This window comes from Lepisosteus oculatus, chromosome 5 (genome assembly GCF_040954835.1).
Source record: "Lepisosteus oculatus isolate fLepOcu1 chromosome 5, fLepOcu1.hap2, whole genome shotgun sequence".
Lineage (NCBI taxonomy): Eukaryota > Metazoa > Chordata > Actinopteri > Semionotiformes > Lepisosteidae > Lepisosteus > Lepisosteus oculatus.
Window position 1 is genome coordinate 46,076,665 of NC_090700.1, and position 26,074 is coordinate 46,102,738.

Consider the following 26,074-nt stretch of genomic DNA (forward strand, 5'->3'; position numbering starts at 1 on the left):
TGCCCTGTAGGAGAGAGCGACCCTGCCAGAGCTCTGCAACAAGTCTCTGTGATTATCGCCAGCGGCATGGCACTTTCTATGCAACTTCAAACTTACTGTTAAAAAACTTTTGAATCATTATATGTGCTTGTCCGCGTTAGGAAACTGGTAAGTATACACCGCATTTTCGGGGTTTTGTGGCTGTTTTCTGTAATTGTGCTTTAGTTACAGCGTGGGAAAGTAGTTTTGGCAAGACTTTTTTTCCGCTTTATCTGATTTCAGTGTAATTCACCCCTTTTCAGGCGTCGACGGTGTTAAATTGAGCTGGAGTTAGCGTTTAATATGCGATGTGAACTGTTTTTGAAAAAAGACAGGCTTTCTGTCGGTGCTGATTAACATTCTTCAAAGCGTCATCTAATTAATAAGGGCAAAGAGGCATTGGGTGCGAGTTTTGCTCAAGAGGGTAGCAGAAAACGTCCTTTTCAGCAGTGTTACAGAGTGCTGTTTGCTGCAGAAAAGAACTTTGACATGGCTATGTTGTATACTTTAAAAGGTTCTTGTCAGTAAACCTCGTCAGAGAGACCACCCTAGGTGTTGGCAGACAAGATCCTCTGGAGATAGAAAATTGTGCTTGATTTTTCGTATTCCGAGAAGGCAATCAGCAGTCGAGGTGGAGAGATTAGACGATGGGGTTCGTGTTTCACAGGTGCAGTTTCAGAGTTGCGCGACGGCTGATAATGAAATTCTTCATTTTCTACAGGAGTTGGTTTGTTAAAAGAGTCGCGGGTGTTTATTTCCAGTATGTCTTCAATAAACAAACTAGCAAGCATTTAAGTCATTTTCAGGGGTTGGGATGTTTGGACAATTAAACACAAAAGTGTACATTCCGCTTATTTTCTGCATAGGCTGTACAGATGTTTTGTTAACAGGTATTCAATGTACTATTTCTTCTGGATCAAATAACCTTATGTTGTTTATCTTTAGTATTATTTTAATTGAAATAAAGACAAACTATCAAGTGTCCTGTGTTTCTGATCCTGAGGCCCAAAGTCCCTGTCCTTTCTCATCTCTAGCATTTTTTCCCCACTAAACTCTTAATTGAACTGCTCATTAGTTTGCTTGGATTTATTGAATAGTTTTCCAGGTTCTGCAAAAGGATGATGCTGCATTACCTGCAAATATTTGTAGGTCTCTTGAAAATATCAGCGATGTCTCAGTAAAACACTCCAATTAGGGATTCAATTAAGGAGTTTATTCACATTCCTGTGCAGAAAAACATCAGAAAACCTGTGATGACAAGCAGGCCTGGGGCATACTGGGTTAAGTGGTCTGGAAATAGTGACAGTACAGTGCTTACTGTAAAATGGTTAATTGCTGTTTGTTTCTCAAAAGAGTTCTGTGCAGAACTACATACCTAGACATAAGTTGCTCTTTGACTAATGTTGGTAACAGGCAGTTTACAAAAATGCCACCTTCTCATTTCAGGGCTCTTGAGCTCTGGATTGGAGAAAATGTAGCCAAGAACGGCAACAGAACAGAGCCTACAGTGGCTTTGTAGAATTTGCAGCTAAAGGCCATTATTACCATAATTATGTAATTACAGAGTATCGGTGCTTAAGGCCAGGAGAGAGAGGAGGGTACACCTTTTCCAACCAACACCTTCAACAGCTGCAGTCTTGGGCCTGGAAGAGTTGTGGGGGCAGACGCAGAGATGTAACCGTTTCTTTAACTGTGGATGAAAATCCCTTGAATTGTTTTTTCAAGGCTACAGTGATGAATGGCAAATGAGATAGCGCGGCCGCTTGGAAGATCAAAGATGATGTCTTTTGACATCTCGTCCCCCTCATGTGATTCGCCGCTGCACTCTGCGCAATGTGCAGGAGCAGGATGCTAATGCAAAAAAAAACATGATTTTGGAAGCAAACTTGTTTCCTCCCAAACAGAAAGCAGCGCTTCTGCGGAGCACAATGTGAGGAAAAGCACAGCGTTAACACCTCAAAGCCCCTATGTGCTGGAGCCATGTGATACTCGGGCTCAAAGCAACTATTGTTTGTTTTTTCTCTGCTGAAACTATTTTCCTTCGGATAAGGGCCTCAGAATTACTCACTCACATTGTTCTCCTCTTCCTTCTGTGGGGACTGGAAAGTATTAGGCTCAGGTCTTGGAGTATTAATAGTTTTTTAGGAAGAGCTGTTTTTTGTGCGTGTGTTTTGATTGCATTGAGCAGAAACTGGCACAGCACGGTGGCGCAGTGGCTAGCACTGTATCCTTTCAGTCTGCCCGTGTGGAGTTGGTATGTTCTCCCCGTGTTCATGTGGGTTTCCTCCCACAGTCCCAAAATATAATAATAATTAAACTTTATTTTATATAGCGCCTTTAAAGGTGGCTTCTCAAAGCGTTTTGCAGGATGACAACAACAATAAATAAGAAGAATACAACAATAAATAGGAAGAATACACAAGATAAAACACAATTACAATATATAGAGGAGACCGTGGATGGTGGTACTAAGAAGAGCAGAGGGGTGAAGAATGGAATTAGTTCAGTAAAGGCTTTTCTGAAGATGAGGGTTTTGAGTCTGGACTTGAAGGAGTTTAGCGAAGGTGACTTTCTGATATCCTTGGGCAGAGAGTTCCAGAGCCTGGGGGCATAACAGTATGGGTACTGGTAAAATATACTGGTAGGCTAATTGGGTTCTGGAAAAACAGGCCTTAATGTGAGAGTGTCTGACTGTGTGTGCCCTGAGATGGACTAGGGTCCCATTGTCTTGCGCCTGTTGCTTGCTGGGATAGGCTCTGGCTTCCCCGCCTCCCATGAATTGGAAGAAGCGGTTGGAAAATGGCTGGATGGAGAAGCTGCTTATGAGTTGCTGTTTGTTTTATTTAAGTAGTACATGATCTGTTAGAGAGGATTGTACAAAGCTTATTATTTCTGCAATCCCTTGTATTTTGCATGGTTTATTGATTTTAAAAATTGTCACAAATGCTACTGGAAATGGCAATTCAGCCACATTGTTAAAGTTAATCCATTTCTAGGTTATTAAAGAGCAAGTGTATGATAGTCAGTTAATCCACACTGAACAATGTGATTTTACTAGTTGTAGCCCAGTGTAATTGCTTCTGAAATGTAGTGCAGAAACGCAGTAGGTCACTCTGGCCCATATAAGACAGCAGATCCCTTAGGCTACTTTAATAGTGAGCTTATGTATGAACTGATGAAGTTTGTGGTTTCCGGTTTTATGTACATGTCAATATTACCTATCATGTTGCTGTATTAATACAGCATCAGAATGATTAAGGCAGACTCCTACATTTCCTGACGGAAAATAACACCTTTTGCATCCTTTGGAGCCAGATTCTCTCCACCTACTAAATAAGATCCTCTTTTGAGACGCATCATTGTCCACAGCAGCATAATTACAACGTGGCAATAGCAGAGATCTGAGTGGTGCATTTTTAATGGCCGTTTTTGAGATGCACTGAGGCTGCAGGCTTCCCACAGAGCTGTTGCTCAGCCGGCCATTGCATATAGCTGTTTCTCGCAGGAGGAAGGAAGGCCTAGATTTAGTTATTTCGAGCAACAGGGCATTCTTAATGCACTAGCCCATTATCCTGTTTTCCTCAGCAACTTTGACATTTCCTCTTCTCATCCTTCACCGCCCCTCTGAAAAATCACGGCAGTTCCACGCAGGCGGTAGCCATGGTTAATACCGCGCTTCAGCTCTTAAAATTTGCAGACGGGTTATTGATTCAGCTCTGAAGAAAAGCTGGTTGTAAAAAAGCTGGTGTATATCGCCAGCTGAGCCTCAGGCTGCTTTGATCAATGTGCCTCCCATGTTTCCGGTGGCAGGGGTGATTAAAAATGACTATTAAGTCTGAGGCTTGTGGTAGCAGTGATTGACTGTTGCACATGAAAACAGAAGTTTAAAATAAATAAAAGTTTATATAATAATAATTACTTGTGCCTATATAGCACTTTTCTGGAAACGCCTCTCAAAGTGCTTTACAGGTAATGTGGACTCCTCTTCACCACCAAAGTGCAGCCACACCTGGATGATGTGAAGGCAGCCATAGTGTGTCAGAACGCTCCCCACACACCAGCTGTCAGTGGGGAGGAAAACAGAGTGCTGAAGCCAATTCAGAGATGGGGGTTATTAGGAGGCCATGAATGGAAAAGGCCAATGGGAAATTTGGCCAGGATGTCAGGTGAACACCCCTACTCTTTTCAAGAAACACCCTGCGATTTTTAATGACCACAGAGAGTCAGGACCTCTGTTTTACATCTTATTTGAAGGATGGTGCCTTTTTACAGTATAGTGTCCCCGTTACTATACACGGGCATTAGGACCCACACAGACCCACCCTACTGGCCCTGCTAACACTTCTTCCAGTAGCAACCTTAGTTTTTCCCAGGAGTCTCCCATCCAGGTACTGACCAGGCTCACACCTGCAGAGCTTCAGTGGGTTGTAAATTGTGAGTTGCAGGGTGATATGGTTGCTGGTTGCTGTTTATTTAGCAAACAGAAACTGGACAAAGACTTCTTTTTTTTTTAAACAGTTCTATCAGATGTACTGTAATCAATATGTGATTCAATACTTAACTCTAATAACTATGTGTGAGCTTTCGGTTAAATGTATGTCAGAAATGGATATTTTTCTTAACAGACTTACCAGGTGAATTGTTGCAATAATTTAATGCCTCAAATCTTCTTGTGTAAAGGACGATACATGCACATTGCTTATTCAAAGTACTTATACTGCCTTTATCTCCAAATGCATTGTGCAGAAGTACAAAAAGTATTTGTTTTGGGTTCTTTTTCTTAGTCATTCAAAATGTATGTGCGTTAGGTGATGTGTGAGTCTAAGCTTGAAATGGAAATATTATGACTGTAATATCCTGAATGCCTTTACATGAATGATACCGCAGACTGCAGTTTGATTTACAGTGGCAAATGAGGAATGAAATCCAAATTATATATCTAAGCATGGGTTTGTTTTCTGTATCAGATTTAAAGCAATGTGTTTGTTTTGCAAAAATATAGCAAAATTGAATCCCTATTGAACCTTTGCAAATGTAAATTAGAGTTGGTTTCTTAACTGTTCCTCATTAACATAGAAATGGCATCTATGAACTTCAAGTTCAATTTCGCACTGACTGGAGTGTCCTGGCTCTTGTGCCCTAGTGATCTTTGAAAAAGGTCTGAGACATCTGTGTGAGCATTTTTAAATGCCCTTGGGCACTGTTAGCACTGGGTTGGTATGCATGCAGAATTTAAAAAGTACCTATTATTTTCTAAATTAACTTAGTTTTTTCAATGCATTTTGTAAGTAAAATTATTTCTGCTGGTCCCTGTTTATCAAAGGTTATACCTATCTCCTTAGTAATTCAAAATGGCTAAATTTCATATAATTGAACTTACAGGGTGTTGATTTTCTCTTTTAAATTGAGGTGCACATAAAGATGGCATAACGATGGTACATAAACCATAACTTTATGGTTGGACTTTATTTCAGTTTGTTTGTGGTTGGTGTAAAAATTGTATACTGAGCCTATTGCTCAGATTTAATTAATTCACTCCAGACTTGCAAGAATGGAAGATAATAAAATAATTTGTATAGCAACATTTTCCTGCGTTTCTATTACTTCAAAGAGATTTATTACATGGGCCCTTTGGAAACAGTGTTTGACAGAGTTATGGAGCCACTTCAAAAACCTGATTGAATACAGATATAGCTCTACATTTACAGCTTCAACTTGTAAGCCTCACTCCAGTGATTACATTAAGATGAAGACATTAAGGAAAATAGGCTCTCTTCTGCGTTATCGGTATTTAATGTCTCCTTCTCTGATTTCTTTCTATAATTGTCTTCAGTTTGCTTCACAGTGTTGCATTGTTAAATAAAGCCCAGGCATAAAAGGTTGAAACAGACATGGCAATAATGGAACATTTTGCTGAGAGTTCATCTTCTAACCACTCAATTAAGAGAAATATGATCTAGGGCTGAAACAAGCCAGTATTTACAAGTGTGTAGGCAGAATTGAGCTCAAGTGGCTGGGGACTAGGAGAAGCTATTAATTTGACTATTCTGGAAAAAGTATCAAGATTGGCCGTAATACATGTTACAGTTAGTACTCTTTTCTGTTTTAGTATAGAAGCTGCTGTATGTAAAATACACCTATTTTTATCTGCTGCTTCTTCATTGTGTTGTGTATACATTAATGGAAGTTAGAAGGATACATTATTGCTCACAGCTAAGAAGATGAAACAATTCGTGGATGTGCCATTGCATTTCACTGACAGGTAAGTATTTTTTGCAGATTAAGCAAATATTCAGTAGTCTGTTCACCTGCTTGCATTTGTTTTTTTTTTGTTGAGTCACTTTACCACTGGGGGACTGGATGGGAACTTATCCGCACCTTTCAAAGCTCATGTTGTGTGGAGGGTTCTTGGTTCCCATAGTGTACTGTTACATGTCATAGACTTAGGGGTCAGCAGGTGTTTGAAATGTGATTTATACAGGGCAAACCAGGCATGAGCCAGCCTTTCAGCCTTTCCCTAGTGTGTCCACTTTCTACCCTTTTTCCACTACTGGGCTGGTTTTGAAATCCCAAAGTCCGCTGCCGTTGACCAAAGCCAGCTGGAATGATGTACTGTAAATCCCCTGTACTCACTGCAGTGCGGCTCTCGGCTACTGTTGCTGACGTGGACAACCTTAGTGAACGCGCAGGTTATGGCAGGAGATGATAATTCTGAAGAGACGGGACAGGTGGAGGAGGAGGAGGTGGAGTTTTAGTACATGGAAAGAACTAGCAAGTGGTGGAAGCTAACATAGATGAATCCAGGGTCTCGGTATCTGTCGGGCTCTAATGACTCAATCAAAAAAACACATTCAGAGGGCATTCTGTTAGGAGCATGCTTTCCATTAATAAAGGTTAGTGGGAGATCACTACTCTGAGCCCTGTTACATACTGTATAAAGTATGGGTTATTGATCATAAAGTCAGAATCTGAAACCCTACAAACCCAACAGCAGGTAGAACACAGTGGATGTGTTGCAAAAATAAAACTGGCCTTATAGCATATGACTGTAGTATATGCAATTACTAATTAAAAACATTTTTGAACAAACGTTTGCTGGGAGTATTTTGATCTTGTATGGCTTTGTAGTTTATTGAGAAAACACACTAATGTTTTGCTTTGCAAACTTGAGGTAATTTGACTTGAGGTTCCAGTTGCTTTGATTAACAGTGTCCCACTCTGTCCAAGCAGTTTGCATCCTCTTTGTTAGACTCGGTATAGAAGCACAACAAAGAGCTGAAATGGGCAAACCCACTGGAACCTGTGAGTGAGAGATGCTTTCTAATGCACTGTTACCTGTGCAAAATCTTTCATTTGCTCTGCAGTCTGCCAAGTCTTGCATTCCAGTTAGGGGTGTGGGGGTTCAAATATAATGTACAGATACAGTGCAGGGCCAGGAATGCTGGGTATGTTTAGCTTTTTTCACACGGGGGTGTATGTATTCCCATAATCCCCTGTCTGGCATGTCTCTTAATTTTTATTCTCTCAACATCTGCGTTTTAATCTTATCGTACTTCTAGGTTGGCAACCAGCATTACTATAAAAAGAGTTTGACATTATTTTTCAGAGCACACATGTCAAAATAAAACGGAGGTTAAATCCATGTTGAAAAGTCGAAAGAACACAACACAAGATTTTGACTGGTGAACATTCTTCAAGTGTGAGGGGGAGAGAGGTAAGGTACAAGGATATAAACCATTTGAAGAAGACTCCACTATCAAAACATTGCATTTTTTCTTTTTCATTTTCAATGTGGAATTAACCTGGACTTGTTTCACAGCTCCCCTCTTGAACCTTATTTATCAAAATATATCTGTAGTGGTTTTTTTTTGTTTGAAGGTTTAACTGTGTGAGTTTTTTTCTGTGGCATCAGTATATGGTACCCGTTTGACTTTGACGTTGTTGGCTGGAAGTGCCCTCTACAGAATTTAAAGTGATTGACTAAGCAAGCAAGCATTTTGGGTCTTTAAATGTGATTAAAGTGAATTATATTATTAAAGCGCTGCATCTTTAAACTTAAATTAGTGGCCAGAATTGCAAAATGTTAGCAAGTGTTATTCCGATAGCATCTTTTCTTTTCGGATTAATAATGAGATTATATTCTTGCTTGCAGCTGTAGACTTCATCCAGTGGAAAGGGATTTGCCATGGAGTCGTACAGAGTTGGTGGTATTCCAAGCAGCCCAATTCAGCAAGATTACATGCAGTGTGATCGCACAGGAAGATCTCAGAGCAACGGGACTGGGTCGTATGGCGTCAGCATCCGAGTTCAGGGCATTGACGGTCATCCCTATGTTGTGCTGAACAACCGGGAAAGAGAATCGCTGCCCTGCAGGCCCCAGAATGGATATTCCGGTCCCTGCAAAGACGAGGGGGAATCATTTATCGATGACTACCATGAGTATGACTTTAAGGGAAGCAAGCTCTCGTCATCGGAGAACCCCTTTGTGGAGTACAGATCTCAGAAGCAGATGCTGTTCAGCGGGTCACACAATGGGGTCACAGAGTTTAAAGAAACGCCAAGGAAGACCTCCACCCTCTTGAATTTTCAGAGGCACCCGGAGCTCTTAAAGCCTTACGATCCAGAGAATAACAGCTGGAATTTGGAAGGGTGTCACAGCCTTCCTCCGAGGCCGGCCTCCTTTGCCGAGACAGGGAGCCGGTTTGGGGGTTCCTTGCCTCCTGGGGGTTCCTTGCCTCCTAGGGCTTCTTCCCCGATACGTTCCTCAAGGTTCGAGAACCCCCAACCCGAGAATAATGCATTGGTCAAACCCAGTCCTCCAGTGTGCCAGGAGAAAGTGGGCCCACAGTCTTCCAGTGCTGCCAGCTGTTCAGCTGACACCCCCAAGCTCACTGCTGGATCTCCAAGTACCACCACCAGCAGCACCGATTCCAGTTTGGAGCGTAAAAGTCCAGGGCCTGACATCCTCCCTCTTCGCCGGTACGATTCCAGCGGGCCAGTGCTGGAGGCCTCGAGGTCCCGAAGGTCGTCGGGTTCGTCCACGACCGCGACGTCGGTGACGTCCGCCAACAAGCTCCTGCAGGACGACCAAGATGATGCCCTCTACGCGGAAAACATCAACAGGCACGAGAACAGGCGTTACATACCATTCGTGCCTGGCACGGGGCGCGACATTGACACGGGTTCCATCCCCGGGGTGGAGGAGCTCATCGACAAGTTTGACAAGAAGCACAGCCCTCAGAGAAGGGGCCGGGCTGGGAGAAGGAACAGGATCAATCCCGAAGATTTCAAACGGTCCAGAAGTGTGGACAGTGCGCTCCCCTTTGGCCTGCGGGGGGATGCAGGTTACTCGGATCGGTTCCGTGAGAATCAGGGCAAATCAACTGAACGCCTGCTCAGGCCCTCTCAGTTGCGTCAGCAGAAGGCAGCTCCGGGTTCGAGCCTGGCAGCCAAAGCCTCTCAGCCTGGCCAGCCCAGCAGTTCTGATCTCGGCAAACTCGACGACAAAGGTCCTGTACAGGACAGCAGCCTCAGGTCATCACAAGGCAGCAGCAGTGGAAAAGCAACCAATCTGGGAAGCAAGCCAGTATTATGTAGGTCTTCCACGCTACCATTTGAAAGTAAGGGATATGAAGAGGAAAAGATGCCAAGGTCTATAAAAGTGCTGTCCACCACAGTAGCTTCACCTCTGGCCAAGACTACCTGGGGGGCTAGTAAGAAGTCTGATGGAGAAAGGGACACGCAGGTACAGTATGGGCTCTGAAACGAAATGTGTGATTGGTGTTGTTGAAATGAACGTGAACCAGTTGCTGCTAAAATCAATCATTCTCAATACCGGATTTCCCAAAGATAAATCATAATCATTGGGTCAATCCGGGATTATAAGAAAGTGCTAAGAAAATGATTCTTTTTAAGTATACTTAGATACAGAGTACTGTATTTGTTTTGGAAATAGAAACAGAGGTTTTCTCATATGAAACAGACAAATTGTATTAATCCGTTTTATCTTTTGGGGTGGCCTTTCATGGTGTCATCTCAAAGCAATCTCTACCAGGCGCAGTAAAGCAGAAGAAAAAGGAAAAACTACAATGTATGGTCAGGTGGCCTTCAAGTTTTAGGTCAGATGTTTTGTGTTATTTTATGCTTTTTTTTCTTCTCACACAGGCAACACCTGATCTTTTAAAAGGTCAGCAAGAGCTTTCACAACAAACAAACGAGGAGACTGCAAAACAGATCTTATTCAATTACCTCAAGGACGGGTCAGTATATATTTATCTCTTGATGAACACTGCGCACAAATTCAGAATGCACCTTCTGTGGTGCGCGACAGTGATTGAAAGAAAAACAGGGGCCATGTTGGCTGATGTAGCTTTTTTTGATAGCTGTTTGTTTAATGTTCCTCTTCTTGAAATCTTTATACTAGTATTTGTTCCAGGCAGGATATAAAAAATGAGAAATTCATTGCAAAAAGAGTAGTGTAATGACAGTCGATGGAATGTGAAAACATTTTAAAATTTTCAGCATGTTTTTTTAAGTTTCCTTATCTGAACCTGGCTGTTAGTGATAAAAGTTGAGGTGTTCTGTATTCTTGCTCACCAAGCAAAGCAGCAGCTCTGACAGCTGTGTGCTCACACCACCCTTTACTGCTTATCGTGCGAACATTGGATCACCTTCAGGACTGTAGAGCTCGCTTCTATTTAAAACTGCTTTTGAGGGTGGAAATTAATATTTCACAGAATCGCAGGGGATTGGTGTCTAAGTTCAGCACCCTGACCTTAGAAACCGTCAAAAAGAAACATAACACTTTCTAACTGCAGAGGAAGGCTTGCACTCTTACTGGGCTTTCAAAGAAATGAAAATCTTAACTCTTATACCATCCCTGAGGGAAGTTTTGTGCCTTAAAGAAACTGCTAGTTTCTCTTTAATTCTCCTTACACACTGTCTCCGCTAATTAAGGGAGACGCCTTAGCCCTTCTTGTCACAACATCTGTTGCTACATCTGTGGAATTTCACAAAAAGGAGGTTTTTATGTCTGCCGATACCCATCTTATATCTTCCTTTTTCTGCACCAGCAACAGCAGTAATTGTAGTCATTTGTCAGCAGGTTTTATTTGTGTTTGAATCATTTAATAACCTCGCACTTGGATGTGGGACTGAGCTCAGCGGGTTCTAGAAGGCTTTCCTCTGCAGCTGTGGGGGAAGTCTGTCTGCTTCCAACAGCCCCCCACCCTCTCATTCTGCCCTGAACATCTGGCTGAGGACACTGCCGAATGCTGCCAAAGTGCATCCTGGGTGTTGTCCCCTAGACCAAAGTGCATCTCTAAACTCTTATATGTATTTTGCTTTGCCAGTTTGGGACCCCACATAAATGTGAAGGCAGGATGGAAAAAAGGCCTGCTCATTCAACTGAATGTGGAACAATAAACAGATTAACAGTATTTTGCAGGTGTTTTCAAGGCAAGGAAGTTAACTGCAGGAAGGTGTAGTTTGTAGAGAGCCTCTTTGTCTGAGGGGTGCATTACCAATGGAAAGATCTCTCATTAGGTTTGGCAGTAGTACCTGTAGAATTCTGTGGACCCCCTGCTGTTACTTTTTAGGTTTTGTTTGGGCTCTTTGAATGCAGTATCAGCTGTGGTAGAGTTGTCCATCGGTGTATTATGATGCTTTAAAAAGCTCTGTCCAGGAAGGGTAACGAAGGCCAGGGGTGAAGAGTTAAAGCGTTGTTATCTACCGACCTGCTGGGAATGGGGGGGGGGGGGGGAGCCTTTCAAGACATTCCTGGAAGCCGAAATTCCAGGATTTGGGTTTGATCCATGGTGCAAAGAGATAGAAGTTGCAAATCAGAGCGTCGTCAAGCCGGGGCTTATTTTGTTTTTCAGGAGCACTGATAATGATGACACCACCAAGAAGAAGGTCAACCTGGTTTTTGAGAAAATCCAGACTTTAAAGTCGAGGGCTGCAGGGAATGTGCAGACGGACAACAAAGTAAGACTTTGTTTCCAGGCTGGGACTGGGCTCGACAAGCAGCCAAGCTGGCATATGGCTCTTAATACTGTATGTGTTCAAAATATTTTGCTTGACTGGTAACAACTGCTGCCAGGTTTGCATGATGTAATTTGTAAGTCACTAGAGCAGAACCAACGTTTAATTGCTCCTGATGTGTGAGAGAATGTCTGTAAAAGTAAAGTAAATGTGCAGTATGTGGGCAATAAGAAGTGGCTGCTGGAAACATGAGCTCGAAAGGGTTACTACAAACATTGTAAAAAATCATTATTAGACTACTCTTCACATTTCCAATGTAAAATCTCTGGAAAATCACTCCACTAGTTCACCATTTTTAGTCTGCACTGGGCCTCTTCTCTCACGTTCTACACAACGACCCAGAGAAACGAGTTTGCGCGAGGCCCGTCCGACGCCGTGTAACGAGTCGGCGTTGTTTTCCCGTCGCAGACCCCTGACTCCTCGGGCGAAGCGAAACTACTGCTGGAGCAGAGAAACGAACTGGAAAGAAAGGTCACGGAGCTGAGAAAGCAGCTGGAGGAAGAAACGAAGGTATTTTTAATGCTGCACTTCATCTGTGGTATTTTAACGTCTGTCCAGAGGAGGTAAGAACTCGTGTCAGTCCAGAAGACCGATAATGGTAAACCAGGGCAGGCCAGTCCCAGGCCTGGAGCACCGCAGTGTACCAGGTGTTGTAGGTCACTTTGAATCCTAAAAGGCTTAGGTAGAAGACCTAGAAGAGGACTGGTACTTCTGTGCTATTATACAAGCAATGGCTTCCGTACATAAGGCCTTGTGCAAATCTGAAGGGCAGAAATGGACATGCCTGCCTTGGCCTATATGTGTATTCTGGGACACTGATGCCAATGTGAAGCACAGTTACCAGGCGGTGCCCTGCAGGGCAGTACAGCTATTTCTGCTGTTCGGATTGGCATCATTGAGTTTCTCTTCATTTCAGACCCACAGGCGCCTGACTGAGACGAGGGAGAAGGCCGAGGCAGACGTGACGGAGCTGCAGAAGAATCTGGAGCGGAGTCAGGAGGAGTGCAGCAAACTCAGGGAGCAGCTTTCCAAAACGGAGAAGGAGCTGCAGGTCACAGTTGAGGAGTAAGAGCCGGTCAGGTCCTTTCACAGCCCTGTGGCTGCAGTTCACAGATAGGGATTGTTTTTCTCTGACTCACACTTCTGCAAATGACGGTGTTCAACACCCGTCTGTGGTTTTTGTTAGTCTGTGTTAATCTTTTTGCATTTCATATGGCCTACTAGAAATGTTTTAATTATGTAAAGTAAGAGGTAAAGGTTTAGTCCGTGCTAAAGGAAAAGAAAAGAGACGATGTTTTGGCTCTGGAGTCTTCCTCGGGTTCCTTTGCAGCCTACGCGTGCTGATGCAGCTACCTACTCGAATTGTTTTAATTATTACTCTACATGGATGAAGGGTGTTCTTTTAGTCATGAAACATTATGCATTCACACCTTAACACCCTCATGCGAATCCTGTTTAGGCTCTTTGTCCTGTAAATAAAAGAGACCGCAAAAAAAAACAATCCCAAGCTGTGCTTTTCATTGACAGACTGTCCTTGCAGTCCTCAGCCTCTCCCCCTGTCGTTTTCTCGGTTAACTGTTCAGGCCACGTTCAAAGCCCCACCAAGCGATGTATTGCTAAAATTTAGATACCCTTGCAGAATTTTCTTCAGTTTCTGCAAGGCTAATCCCATAAGCTTCTCCCATCCAAAACAGTATTTTAATTCTCTTAATAAGGGAGTACAATAGAGCCCAGCCTATTGATAGGATAACGATGGACTGGGGATTCCAAAGCTCTGCAACTCTAGTTGGAGCTGTAGCTGTAGCCTAAGCTTTAGGATGTGAAGCTAGATGTGTCACAAAACAATACAAAATTGTGCCACTGGAGAGCACAAGCCATGAAGAACTTTAATGAAATTCAGAATGCAATTTAAACATGCTTAAAGGCTAGATTGGATATAATTCAGCAGGCAACTCGAGAGAATGGTGACCTGTTATTCAAAAGACCCATAACCCTCTATTTTCAGTCGCTCCTGAGAGATGGTTAGAAGGGCTCATTCATTACAATGCAGAGCCCAGGGAGCAATGTAATTTTACCACCTTAAGATGGAGCCAAGCTGTGTAGTGCTTTGTATGTGAATAAGAGAATCTTAGGACTGGCGGGAATGTGACAGGCAGGCAGTGTGGGTTTTCAGGGATGGGGGTGACTGGTGCTCTAGTCGATGTGCCCAGGCTTCTCTTCAGTACCGGGATGGTGCCTTGCAGGCTGTTCCAGGTAAAGATGGAGAGGGAGCAGTATCAGACGGAGATCCGGGACCTCCAGGATCAGCTGTCGGAGATGCATGACGAGCTTGACAGCGCCAAGACAGCCGGGGCTGATGAGCAGGAGAAAGAGGCTATTCTGGAGGTAGGGCTTGAATCCACGGCTTTTTCTACGACTGAATTCTGTAGCAACGTGCCTGCACTTGCTTAACCAATTAAAATGGTAAAATTGGGAAATGTTTATTAATCTCTTTACTCAGCTCTGTTCATTTATATTTTTCCAATGAAACTTAAAGCATTTTTTTTTGTTTTTCCTTATACACAGGGAGATTCATGACCGTTTTGGAATTTTTTAGCTTTTTAAACAATGAATTACTCCCAGAATACTTTTGCAAAACCTTTAACAAAGATGATATTGTAGACACATTTGGAAACTTATTATGATGACATCAGGAAATTTCTCTTTATAGTTTTGTAGCTTCGGTCAGCAGAAATACATTTTGTATTGTAGTTCTTATAAACGGCATGCTGTATTTAGTTAAACTTCTACAATACGCACCTAGGCCACTGTCCACATTGCTAGGAAAATAGGTTGCTTTGTGTTTTACTGCTTGTCAAATCCTTGTACTTGGAATGTGATATGCTCAGAGCTCCTGGCAGAAAAGACTGTCAATCTGAGAGCAATGTTTAATTCCAGGGTTGTTTTGGTGAACAATTAGATTGACTGTTAGACAGTGCTGAGACTGGTTGTTTATTTTGTTTATTTTTTGGAACGCTTTATGTGAATGCAGCTAAAGATCACGATTGTAGCTCCTTAATCTTCTTTTGGCATAACAACATGCATAATCCTTTACAACTGTTTGTGCAGATAACATTACAGGAATGTGATTATTATTTATAACAAGAAAGTTTTGACTGACAGCTAAGAGCAAAACTTCAGGCTGAAAGAAGTGGTATTTTACTTTGCTAAGTGGTTTCTATACATGTGTTTTTGTGTTTTATAGTGTTGATGCATGAGTTACAACTGTGTTTTTAGCCTCATTCAGGTAGAGTGTAACTGTCATTTTTTTTGGCTGATCTTCATTTTTGTGAACCCATCAAAATGTCAGACGGAATTTAGTTTGTAGCGGGTTTTTTTTTTTTTGCCCCTGCAATGTTCTTCAGGATATGTTGCAGCTGAAGCTGGATTTTCAGGAGATGATGATTGCGAAGGAGGACCAGGAGGAGGTGCTGAGGAGGAAGGAGCGGGAGCTGACTGCCCTCAAGGGGGCCCTGAAGGAGGAAGTGTCCAGCCGTGACCAGGAAGTGGACAAGCTGAGGGAGCAGTATGAGGAGGAGCTGCGCAGGCTGTGTGTGTCAGTGGAGGAGGCTGAGGAGGTACGGAAATGAGGCTGCAGCAGCTGCTCACACGTGAATATTTGTAGCTTTAACTACAAATATTTTCTTAGTTAAAGAGTGATGAATTTTAGACTTGCTCACATTCGTGTTTAAAAAGCAGTGTGCTTCCTTTTTTATTTGTCTTTAATATGTAGAAGTGCTTTCATTGCTTTGAATGTGATCCTATGTGAAATTCACAGAAAGAGGCTGGCTTACACTTTACAGAACTGAATGGAAGATTTAAAGTTGTGATTTATGTTTTCTACAATTGTGTTAATTTATTGAATAATGTTATGTTTTTCTTTTTAAAATGAACTCCTGTCGTGAAGTCAGTCTTCCCACTAAAGTTTTTTTCTGGGATCCTGTTGATGGGTTTAAATGACTTTTTTCTGTAAAATGAATGGACAGCAAAAGTTACTTTAAGCCTTTGGCTTTGCAATATAACGTGCCATTCTGATGAATTTATCACCTGTTTTTTAGCAGAATGTCATCCACTGTAATTATTGCCTAGGAGGAAAAGAGGAAGCTTTGGTGCTCTGACAATTAGTTGGGATATGATCAAAGGTGTTTAATCATTAATGTTTAGCATGAACAATTCCAGACCTGGGGTGCTACCTGTGTGGAGTTTGTATGTGCTCCCCTGTTCCAGTAGGTTTCCTTCAGTTTCTCCAGTTTCCTCCCGCAGTCCAAAGACATGCTTGTAGGTTAACTGGCTTCTGTGAGAATCGGTCCTGGTGTGAGAGTGTGCTTGTCTGTGTCTGTATGTGCCTTGTGATGGACGGGCGTGCTGTCCAGGAAGGATCCTGCCTTGTGCGCTTTGTTTGTGAGGTTGGGCTCCGGCTCCGCTGTGATCCTGTACTTTTTCTAAGTGGTTAGAAAGTGTAAGGATGGGCTGCTTATTAAAAATAAAAACGACTCGCCCACACAGGAGTATGGCCATCCTCTCACGGGAAACTCCCTAGTCATCTTTCATGGGAATTGCTGACCCCATACAAACAGATATTGTTCCCGGGTGAAGTAAGATTTTGTTTTAGAGTACATAAGCTAGGTTTTCCATTAGTTCATTTGTACTTCACCTTGCAGTCTTGTATGTCTAACCCGGACGTAGAAAACTACACAGGAAGCAAAAAAAAAAACGAAACTCCTGCCTGTATGTTCATATGTAGTGAGTCTTCCACTGATGTCCCTGACTCTGGTGCGAAACTTTGATGTATGTTCACGTGAGCATGCTTCCTGTTTGTTCAGGCTCTCTGGTCTTCAATATCCTGTGCTTTTTTTTGGATGGGGGGGGGGGCAGCTTCCTTGTGCTGTAACTAGAGGTAACATTCATCCCCATCTGCTGAGGTCATTGCCCTTTTCCGAACGCAATTTCCTTTTCTGAAGCTGTGACAAAAAAATCTGCTTGGTTATGTATTTTCCAGCCTTTGAGGTCTAAATGTCTGTTTTCTTTTTGTTTCCGAGTTGCACTACAGGATGCAGTGCAAAGTGCTCATGAAGTATTTGTTTCCAAGCTGTAGTTTTTTTTTTAATGGCTCATTTACGTGTCAAAGCCCAGCTGATTGACCCTGAGACAGCTCTAGGCAGGAGCTGCTACGACTCTTCAGAATAGTTTGGTAATTAAAGAGTGATGAATTTTGGAATTCATATTTTAAAAGCAGTGTTACTTTTTTGTTTGTGCTTAATATCGAAAAGTGCTTGCATTACTTAGAGTGTGATCCCATGTGAAGGAAAGTAGACTGTTAAACCTGTTTGCAAACAGCTCTTTTTTGCCCTGTTAGGCAGGGCTGCTGGTAGTGTCCCTGGGCTCGTCCCACTGTGATTTTCTGTCCTGCTTTGTTTCACAATGTCACTCTCCTCTTTCTACTTCATCACATTTGCATTGATACCGCAGACCCATGCAGAGAAGAATGTGGGAGACTGGAGCACTAAATTGCTCCCTTTGCCGTTTAATTGCAGTGGCAGGCCATCGCTAATGAGCTGTTGTTCGGTCTCGCTGTATTCTTCCCTTGAAAGAACCATAATTGCGGGTGACAATTAATGAACGATGAGTTTGTTTCAGACTATAATAACAGGTCTGGCAAATTCAAAATAAGTGGGTCAGTGTGCTTGTGAGTGGGGACTATTAATAGTGCTGTATGATAACACTTAACTGGTTTTACATCTTTAAGAACGTTTTATTTTAATAATGTATTTCCAAACATTAATACAGGTTCTGTTGGTCTATAAGTGTCTAATAAAATGATGTACTATAAGTGATGAGGGAAAATAAGCATGTGATGTATCAAACTACAAGAGTAGTAATGAGGAAACCAAGGTCAAGTTCCTAAAGGGCCTGGTGCCTTTGGGCCTTTGGACCAACCTAAAAACTGTTTTAAAACAATCAACCAAAGTAGTTTCTTGGTAACTGGAAGATTACGTTTTTCTCAAGATTATATTAAATTTATTGTTCAAAATGTTGACAGTATTAAAGGTTCACAGTTGCCTGTAAAACACCTTGAGGCCTGGCTAGAAATATTCCAATGCAGTTAATTGAATAATTAGGTAACCTATGTGACAGAGCTCAGGTGGAATATAAGCCAGAGGATGTTAGACCCTCTGGGAGTGGAGTTGGAGAGCCCATAAGTGGGTGCATGTTCTCCGTCTAATTTTTCACTCTTGTTGGTCCCTGGGTGGATGTTCAGTAACACAGTAAACAGTGTCTCTTTATTTTCCGTACCATATTCCATTAATCTGTTAAAGATAGTGCTATAGTTCTTACTCACTTCTATCAAAAATCTGTTCATTTCTTTGACTGTGATGGACTCAATAAATAGGATTTCACTGTAAATTAAAAATATTGTGCTTTTATCTTTACTTAACTAAATTGAAAGAGGTGACATGTTTTATTCCGTTCTGTTTTGAACGCTGAAAGCAGTCTATAAAAGCGTTTTGAAGCGGATAAAGGGCGGTTATGAGAAGAGATGAACGTTGAAGGCAAGGAACAGACTGTCCTTGGATACCTAACCGTCAGTGGGTGTTAAATACCTCTTCACGGCACGTCGCGGAATTGGTTTCTCCTCCTCCCAGACTCCATTGCCTGTGGTCTTTCCAGAAGATTCCACCGCTCTCTTTCCAGAGAATGTAATTCCTGATTATAAACAGGTTCTCACCATCGAGTGTGGGATGTCATTCTCTCATCGCAAACGTGAATGTTTGCTTTTGTGCGTGTGTATGGGTTCATCATTGCAGGCATGCGGCCATCGCGTTGCCTTGTGAAGTTTGTTTAGGTTGAACAGAATCCAGGGGAAGATGGTGTGTTTCCTCAGCTGATGAAAGCTGTGTTCTGGGCCATCCTGCACAGTACTGATTTAGTGCGAGTACGTGGGGGGGATCCCTGCCAACAATATAGTGCGAGTCATTGCAGGACGTTAGTAAGAGTAGATCTGGTTCCCATCAAGAGGGTTTTATCTCATTGGGGTGTAGGGCCTGTGAAAGGCAGTGCACAAAAGTTGCGAGTTTTTTGCTTGAGTTGTAGAGTACTGTACTTTCTAGCGATTTTTGGGGCATAAATGAAAGACAGGACTTTAGCTTGAGGGTTGAAGGTGGGGAACAGTGGTCCTGGCTGCAGGAGAGCTTCAGCTCATTGCCCGTGAACGTGGGGCTCTGTCCTGGCCTGAAGACTTCTGGGTGTGTGCCTGGCTGGACATCTTGCCTTCCAGATTGTGAGCCTTTCAGACACCCACTGGGTGTCCAATTGGACACACAAATCCAGAGATGTAACCTGATCTCGCCTCTGAGGGGAGCAGAAACATGCCACAGTTTTCTTCTTCTCTTATGTGCGTCATTGGAGAACACCACTCCCTCCCTCCCTCATGTTTTGCACCTGGGCTGCTTTTTTTCTCCATTTGACCGGAGAACTTTTTTTTCCCTCTTCATTTTTCTTTTTTCCAGCTGATCAAATTGTCCTCCCAGAAATCATTCCTTCCTCTGTGCTGTGGGGCTTTTTCCTGGTGATTGAAATTTGGTTTCTCACACGCATTGAAGGCCCATGCAACATCCTCTCAGGGCTAAAGGGATTGTGAACTCAGAAATTCGCAATTACTCCTTTGCAGAACACAGGCTCTCAAGTTAATAGCTGAAATCCTGCCGTTAATCTTAGATTGGCCATAAGACTGGGGGAGCAACTGTGGGGGGGTGGGGTGGGGTCCTGGGGACATGTCTTTGTTCTGGAAACCTGTCTGGGATTCGGTTTAGATAGATAATACTTTATTAATCCCGTAGGGAAATTGATGTTTGGGTTTGCGCCCTTGAGTCTTGAACAGTGGTTTTCAGCTACAACATCTATAAACTAAGGGGTATCGACTATTTGCTTCTTGAATACTTTTTTTTTAGTAATACTGCTCCTGTGAGGGAGCGGGGGTTCATCACCTGCGATCTTTTTGAAAATGTTCAGTCATCTCAGGCAGTAAAATATTAATTTATCATACTTTGTAGTGCATGTGTTAACAATTCAGGCTTCTGCTGTCTAACGATGCTGTCTATTATCCAAGTATCCAGTGAAATGTCCCCTCCCCGCCAAAGAAAAACAAACACGCATACACATCACCTTTTCTTCTCCATCTTGGATAATATGATTTAAATAGAATGGAACGGCGCCACACTCTCCCTGTAACAAAGGTGACCTTGTCGGGAGTGTCAGATAAGTGTCAATAGCAGTCCCTGAAGCTTTGGTGTGAAAGGGCTGCAGCTCCACAGTCCAGAGAACGTGTTTCATTCACGTGAACAGGGCAGCGGCGGCTCCAGCCAGGCTAGCAGAATCGTCGTCTCCCGGCTGAACTTCACGCACAAATACAGATCCAGTAAAAAAAAAAAGCACTGCTGTAATCTACTGTAATCTACCGTTGCTTAAACATTTTATAGACTGCTAAAATCCATGATTTTATGTTATCTGAATATTACACTCAGCTGAGCTGCATAAACTCCCCCCCCCGGTGTAAGATCCTGTTTAATTTGATGGGTTTAAATGTGGCTTTTCCACCAGAGCTGGTGAGCGACTCTGCTGTAAAGGTCTTTATTTGTATGCTGAGTCAAACACCCATGGATTCAGTTGTACTGGGTGGGTGGAATCTCCATTAGAAAAGGTCTTTAGGCTGCTTCTACAGGCTTGGTTTAGATTGCAGACTTTTTATGGAAACTGGAATACTGCCAGCACCTATCAAGCATCGCTTTTTAATTTCCATAGCAAGCATTTTCCTCAGATCCTTAATTCCCCATCTTTACTAAACAAATCCCAAGTCTGTGCCCCTTTTGTTTTGAAGAGATTCATTGTAATGCATACCTGGCAGATGACTGAACAGACCAAGGCTTATTCATTGCCAGCGGGGGTAAGCCATTGAATGGATGTGGTCTTTATGTTTTCAAGAAGTAGAAGAAATTGGTGCAACGCTTTTGAGAAATAGCTTAAGTTATTTCCAGGTGGCCTAGCAGAAAATTACATACACCACTTTTCATATTTTTGTCCTTGTTAAATTATACGTTCCAGAAGTAGTTTGCCACATTGTGGATTGTGATTGGTGCTCTCTTATGCAATTAAGAAAGCACTGTAGAGAACATTTGTTTTTGTAAAAGTCATGCAACACTCCTTAATTTATCGTCCGTCATAATGATCTTATACCTGTTGCTGCAAAGACGAAAAAACGCGCGTTAAGATTAATTCTTAATTACGTGAAAGTGTGAAAACCATTAAGAAGTCACTACTTATCTGTTTTAATAGTCAAACATATAAGTGACAGAGAAATGTGTTAGAACATATATTAATGTTCGGAATTCATATTAGAATTCATTAACAACCGCGATTAAGCAACAGATACTGGAGCGTATTGTGCCCGTGTAAGGGTGAGTGTACATTGGTCTCTTTCTCAATCAGATTTGATTTTGAAAATATTTTGCGAAAATGCCCGTCAAACTGAAGATGTTCTAAAACAGCGTTGAAGATACAGGCGTTACCTGCAAATAGCTTAAAGCCGTATCTTGGCGCCTTCCGTAGGTTTATCAGCTTCACGCTGAGGACTGACGCTGTAGTCTGGATTTTGGAGAGAATGGTCTCTTACAGAAAACGTTGTGCTTATCAAAGCTTTTGTCCTTTAGTGCAAAGTGCTGGGGGGTAGTGGAAATCCTGTTTGTTGTTATGTGCAGTAAGAAAGGTTAATGTTATCGCTTTTGTATGCTAAACAAAGTTCTAAAGACGCCATATACTCTCCGCGAACTTTTGTGTGCACAAAACTCACTTCCAATGGATAAGGTTCGTGATACTACTGAAAGGTTTTTTGTACCCATGTCGGGGGATTATTTCCATAATGAACGTTTTTTTTCTTCCCAATTTGATACTTCTCCAGAGATGCATGTCAATAAGTTTTTTGTAAAAGAGAAATCTGGCATTTTTCTTGGTCTTCCTCACGTGACTCTGAAAGGACGAAAAAATGTTAAAAAACATTAAGAAGCCCGAATAAAAGCAAAGCCTAGACATATTTCTGTGACCTAACATCACTTCTATGTTTGAAATGCGTAATCAACAACAAACCTAACACGTTCGCATACCCACTTGAACCCGAGAGCGCTACAATATTTTGCAATCTCCGTATAAAAAATATAAATGGTATTAGTAGTGTTTAACGTGAGATCTTTGCTATCGGAAGAGCTCTAAATACTTTTTAGTTTTTATCGCAGGTAATACCAGTATATGTTTGTACGTAATTTGATTAACATAGGTGAAAGTTACATTTGTTTTTTGTTGTTTCCGTTTTAAAATATATTTGTATTAAAATCCTCCACACGGATGCTGTTCAGGTTCAAGAGCGGTACGCAATACGCATCTGCGACGGAACGTTATTAATCTGTTTAATGTTAGATCTCAGTGTATCGCACTACCGCCGGATAGCCTCTTGCGCGAATATAAATTGTTGTTTTTATAGGTTATTTTATGATGGCAAAGAGTAATGGAGACACGAAGCAGCTCAAGGTCAGGCCAAATCCTATTCCGTACTGCGCACAATACTGTGGAGAAACAGGATTTTCATCTGCACTCCTCAGTACGTAGGTTTTCTTTGGAGCTTTTGAAGTCTTGAATATCATTAGCTTTTACGCTACTGTACATTTACACGCATTTAAGTCCCGTTAACACCTCAAACAAGAAGCTGTTCATTCTGCATTTGCCTTTAGCGATCTAAGAAAACCGAGAAAATACCGTAGTGTATTAGCTCTTAAACACACAGTGCTTAAATCGCACCTGTCTGGTTTTAATAAAATGCATACAATGCCTGGAATGCTAAGCTGTATATAAACAGTTTAAGGACCCCACATGATCCATCTAAACAACTGTAGAGTTTCGTTCTGAGTGTTGTAAGTTTCTGAGGAGACGTTTCCTTTGTTTAAAAGAAAACAATGAGGCTAATGACACTCGCTGAATTTTCACTGACAGGTCTTTATGTAACACCACGGAAGTCCTTAAAATAGCTAATATTTTTTTCAGAGACAAAATCGGTGGTTTTGTGTAGACACATGGTTAATTTGTAGGGTTTTTAAAATTTTTGGGAGAGGGCAAGCGGGTTGTGAATCTGGGCCTAGAAAGAGACAAGGACTCGCTTTCCAGGGTGCAGATTGAGAACCACTTATTGTGTGTGTTTTGTAGTCATGTGTTGGTCATTTTCGGTCAGTTAACTCAATTTAAACATCTGTGTGAAAGCATTCAGTTAAGCACCCATATTTCCAGTGACAACAGAAGAACTGACTTTCAGCTGTTTTCCACGTCATTCTTAGATTCCTCTGCTGTGGCATGATGCCTGACACAAATATCGCTGTGATTTTTCTTGCACACAGTCAAATGGCCTATGGCCTGAGGATAGCTTAGATGTATAATCATTGTTTATATTCATGTCTAGACTGCAGACAAACATGTACAGTATAACAGAATTTAATTTTAAATGCATGTTTAAGTGATGATACACACATTCTTTTAGGCATCGTAATGGCAGTTTACAAACTGGTGTTGTCCTACAAAATACATCACTCACATTTTAAGACAAATCATTTGTTAGAATTTTATTAGAAGCATAACTTTTGTTGTTTTCTTTTCTAAAGAGACACAAGCACATAAGGGACTCATCCAGCTGTTTCTTGAAAGGTAGCCGATACCCTTACTTAACATGGTTGGGTAGTTGGTTTCAAACCCCCACCACCTTTTGTGTAGAGAAGTACCTCCTTTCCTACTGCATAAATGCCCTTCCCCATGTTTTCCTCTGGTTGTTCTTTCACCATTTATGTACTGACAAAACAAGAATCACGTCTTCTCCTTTCAAGACAATAAAGATTAGTAGCAGCCCATCAGTGTAGGATTAATAATAATGTGAAGGGAAAGCTGTGGTTCATGGTGTGGAAAATGCAGGAGTGACGTACCCATAGACATCAGAGCTGCACAGCTTTTTTCAGCCTTTTTACTCTGTGAGCTGTTGAAATGCCACTTCATTTTAAGTCTTGTAAGTAACATCACAAGTCGTTTTCACCTTCGTTTTTAAGAGAATTATTAATTGCTGACTGTTTTGTGATATTGAATGTTAAGGTTGATGATTTTGTTTTAAATGTTTAATTTATTTTTAAGTCTTTTTTGTTTCACACAGTAGCCTACTTTTAATGGTTATATTGATCTGACTTTAGGTTTTATATGATGTAAGTATAAGGCACAGGCTAAGACAGACTGATCTACTGGGAGGCGGTCGGTGGCTGGGAGATCACTGAGACATTCTGCCCAGCTGTCACTCCAGCGTCACCCAGCGATTCTGCTCCTATTGATGCAACTGTGATGAGCGGAGAGCATATTCCCTCAAGTGGTCTGTTCCTGGCCGTGTCGAAGCACATTCAAGTGAGAACTAATTTGCCCCAAGAGGTAGAAGATTTAGTACTTATACTTGAGACACTTTAAGAACGTGCAAATCGAGAACCACTGGTACTTCCTGAAGTACGCATTCCTCAACTTGTTTTCTTCCAAACATAATCAGCAGGCTGACTTCCCCCTCCTCTTCGTTTTTCCATGTGAAGAGACCGGCTCTCAGTCTTTGGTCAGTGGTAGGGGAGAGAAAGGAGTGAGCGTGTCAAACAGGCTGCGGTCACCTGGGATTTGTTTTAGTTAATCATCTGCCTTTTTGCTTATGAATGACTTCAGTCACCTTGTCAGAGTCCAAGATCAAGGCGCTTAACATGAGCGTATGGCAATGTTCAGCTGCCTTATATGTGGATGTGGGGGTGGGTTTGTACTGCCCCAAAAAGGACGTAAATCTGCCATGTGATTACTAATTGCTGGCCATGAGACACATTAGAGAGTTTAATGGGCTAGGTCTAATCCATAAACCCCATCAATGGCACCTGTAGCTTGACGGAGCTATTAGCGCTTATACTTCTAGAGAATGTCATTAAGTTCTTTGCAGTAACAAGGGCAGGGATTTGTTGAACTTTATAACAAGTCTGTAGATTTATAAGTCAATAACAGCTATCACACTGAGTACTTTGTTTAGTTAAATCGGTGTACTGCAGCGTGTGAAATGCAGCAAAGTGCTTTTTGGGCTACTTGTCTTTTAACCTTCTGATGATATGTTACAACAATAAATAACCCAGAGTTATTTTAAAGCAGAAATGGAGTTCAGTTCCTTCTGTTTGTACTTGGATTGCATTGTACAAGTTATTTGATGCAGCAGAAGTTGCAACATTTTGCAGTTGCTTTTTTATGTGGACAGTCAGCAGAGGTGTGGTGATGTTAGAAGGCTTCACTTGTCCTGACGCAAGGACTCGCAGGCTAGCGAGGAAGAGAAGGAATCTGAGGCGAGGCTGTGTCTTGGGAGGTAGGCCGAGGAGCTGGTCAGCAGTGTGAGTCCGTTAGGGAGTGATTTTTTTTTTTTTCCTCCAGGCTGGAGAAGCTGATGGAGGAAGCAGCTCATTCATAAAACTCCCACAGCCCCCCTCCTTTTTCCCCCCAGTTCCTTGGCAAAAGTGACCAAGGAGACCAGAGTCCTTTGCTAATTAGTAAATCTTGTCATGTTTAGTGAGAAACGCTCAATGAGGGAGAAAATAAGGCTTAAACCGAACTGAAAAAATGTGGCAGGTCAGAGCTGCTGACAGGTATTACATTGCCATTCTCAGTGGTTTGGCACTGCTTAAGAAGATTTATTGGACGGGTCTTCATTTAAGTCTTAAGGCTTTATACAATCTCCACTGTTATGTGTGAAGCAGTTTGCATTGACAGCATTTGAAAGTTGTAGCGCTGCTGAAGAACTCGGCAGGTTATCAAGGTTTGGTAACGAGGTTTTCTTGAGTTCTTGAATAAAAAATGTTCTACTGCAACAGGATGCAAGGATATCGGACTGTAATTGAAG

General features: G+C 42.0%; 1 protein-coding gene across 2 annotated transcripts in view; it reads left to right on the top strand.

The window, feature by feature from the left end:
- cgnl1 (cingulin-like 1) overlaps positions 1-26,074 on the top strand; it is a 40,778-nt gene continuing 14,704 nt past the window's right edge. The window contains exons 1-9 of one of the 2 annotated variants that reach the window (XM_015343280.2): positions 1-147; positions 7,625-7,732; positions 8,171-9,763; positions 10,183-10,277; positions 11,898-12,003; positions 12,469-12,570; positions 12,977-13,125; positions 14,304-14,445; positions 15,465-15,677. In XM_015343280.2, the coding sequence (XP_015198766.2) occupies positions 8,204-9,763; positions 10,183-10,277; positions 11,898-12,003; positions 12,469-12,570; positions 12,977-13,125; positions 14,304-14,445; positions 15,465-15,677 (2,367 nt within the window). In that variant the 5' untranslated portion in view covers positions 1-147; positions 7,625-7,732; positions 8,171-8,203. The remainder of the gene's footprint in view (positions 148-7,624; positions 7,733-8,170; positions 9,764-10,182; positions 10,278-11,897; positions 12,004-12,468; positions 12,571-12,976; positions 13,126-14,303; positions 14,446-15,464; positions 15,678-26,074) is intronic. The other variant, XM_006628782.3, reaches the window with a different exon arrangement.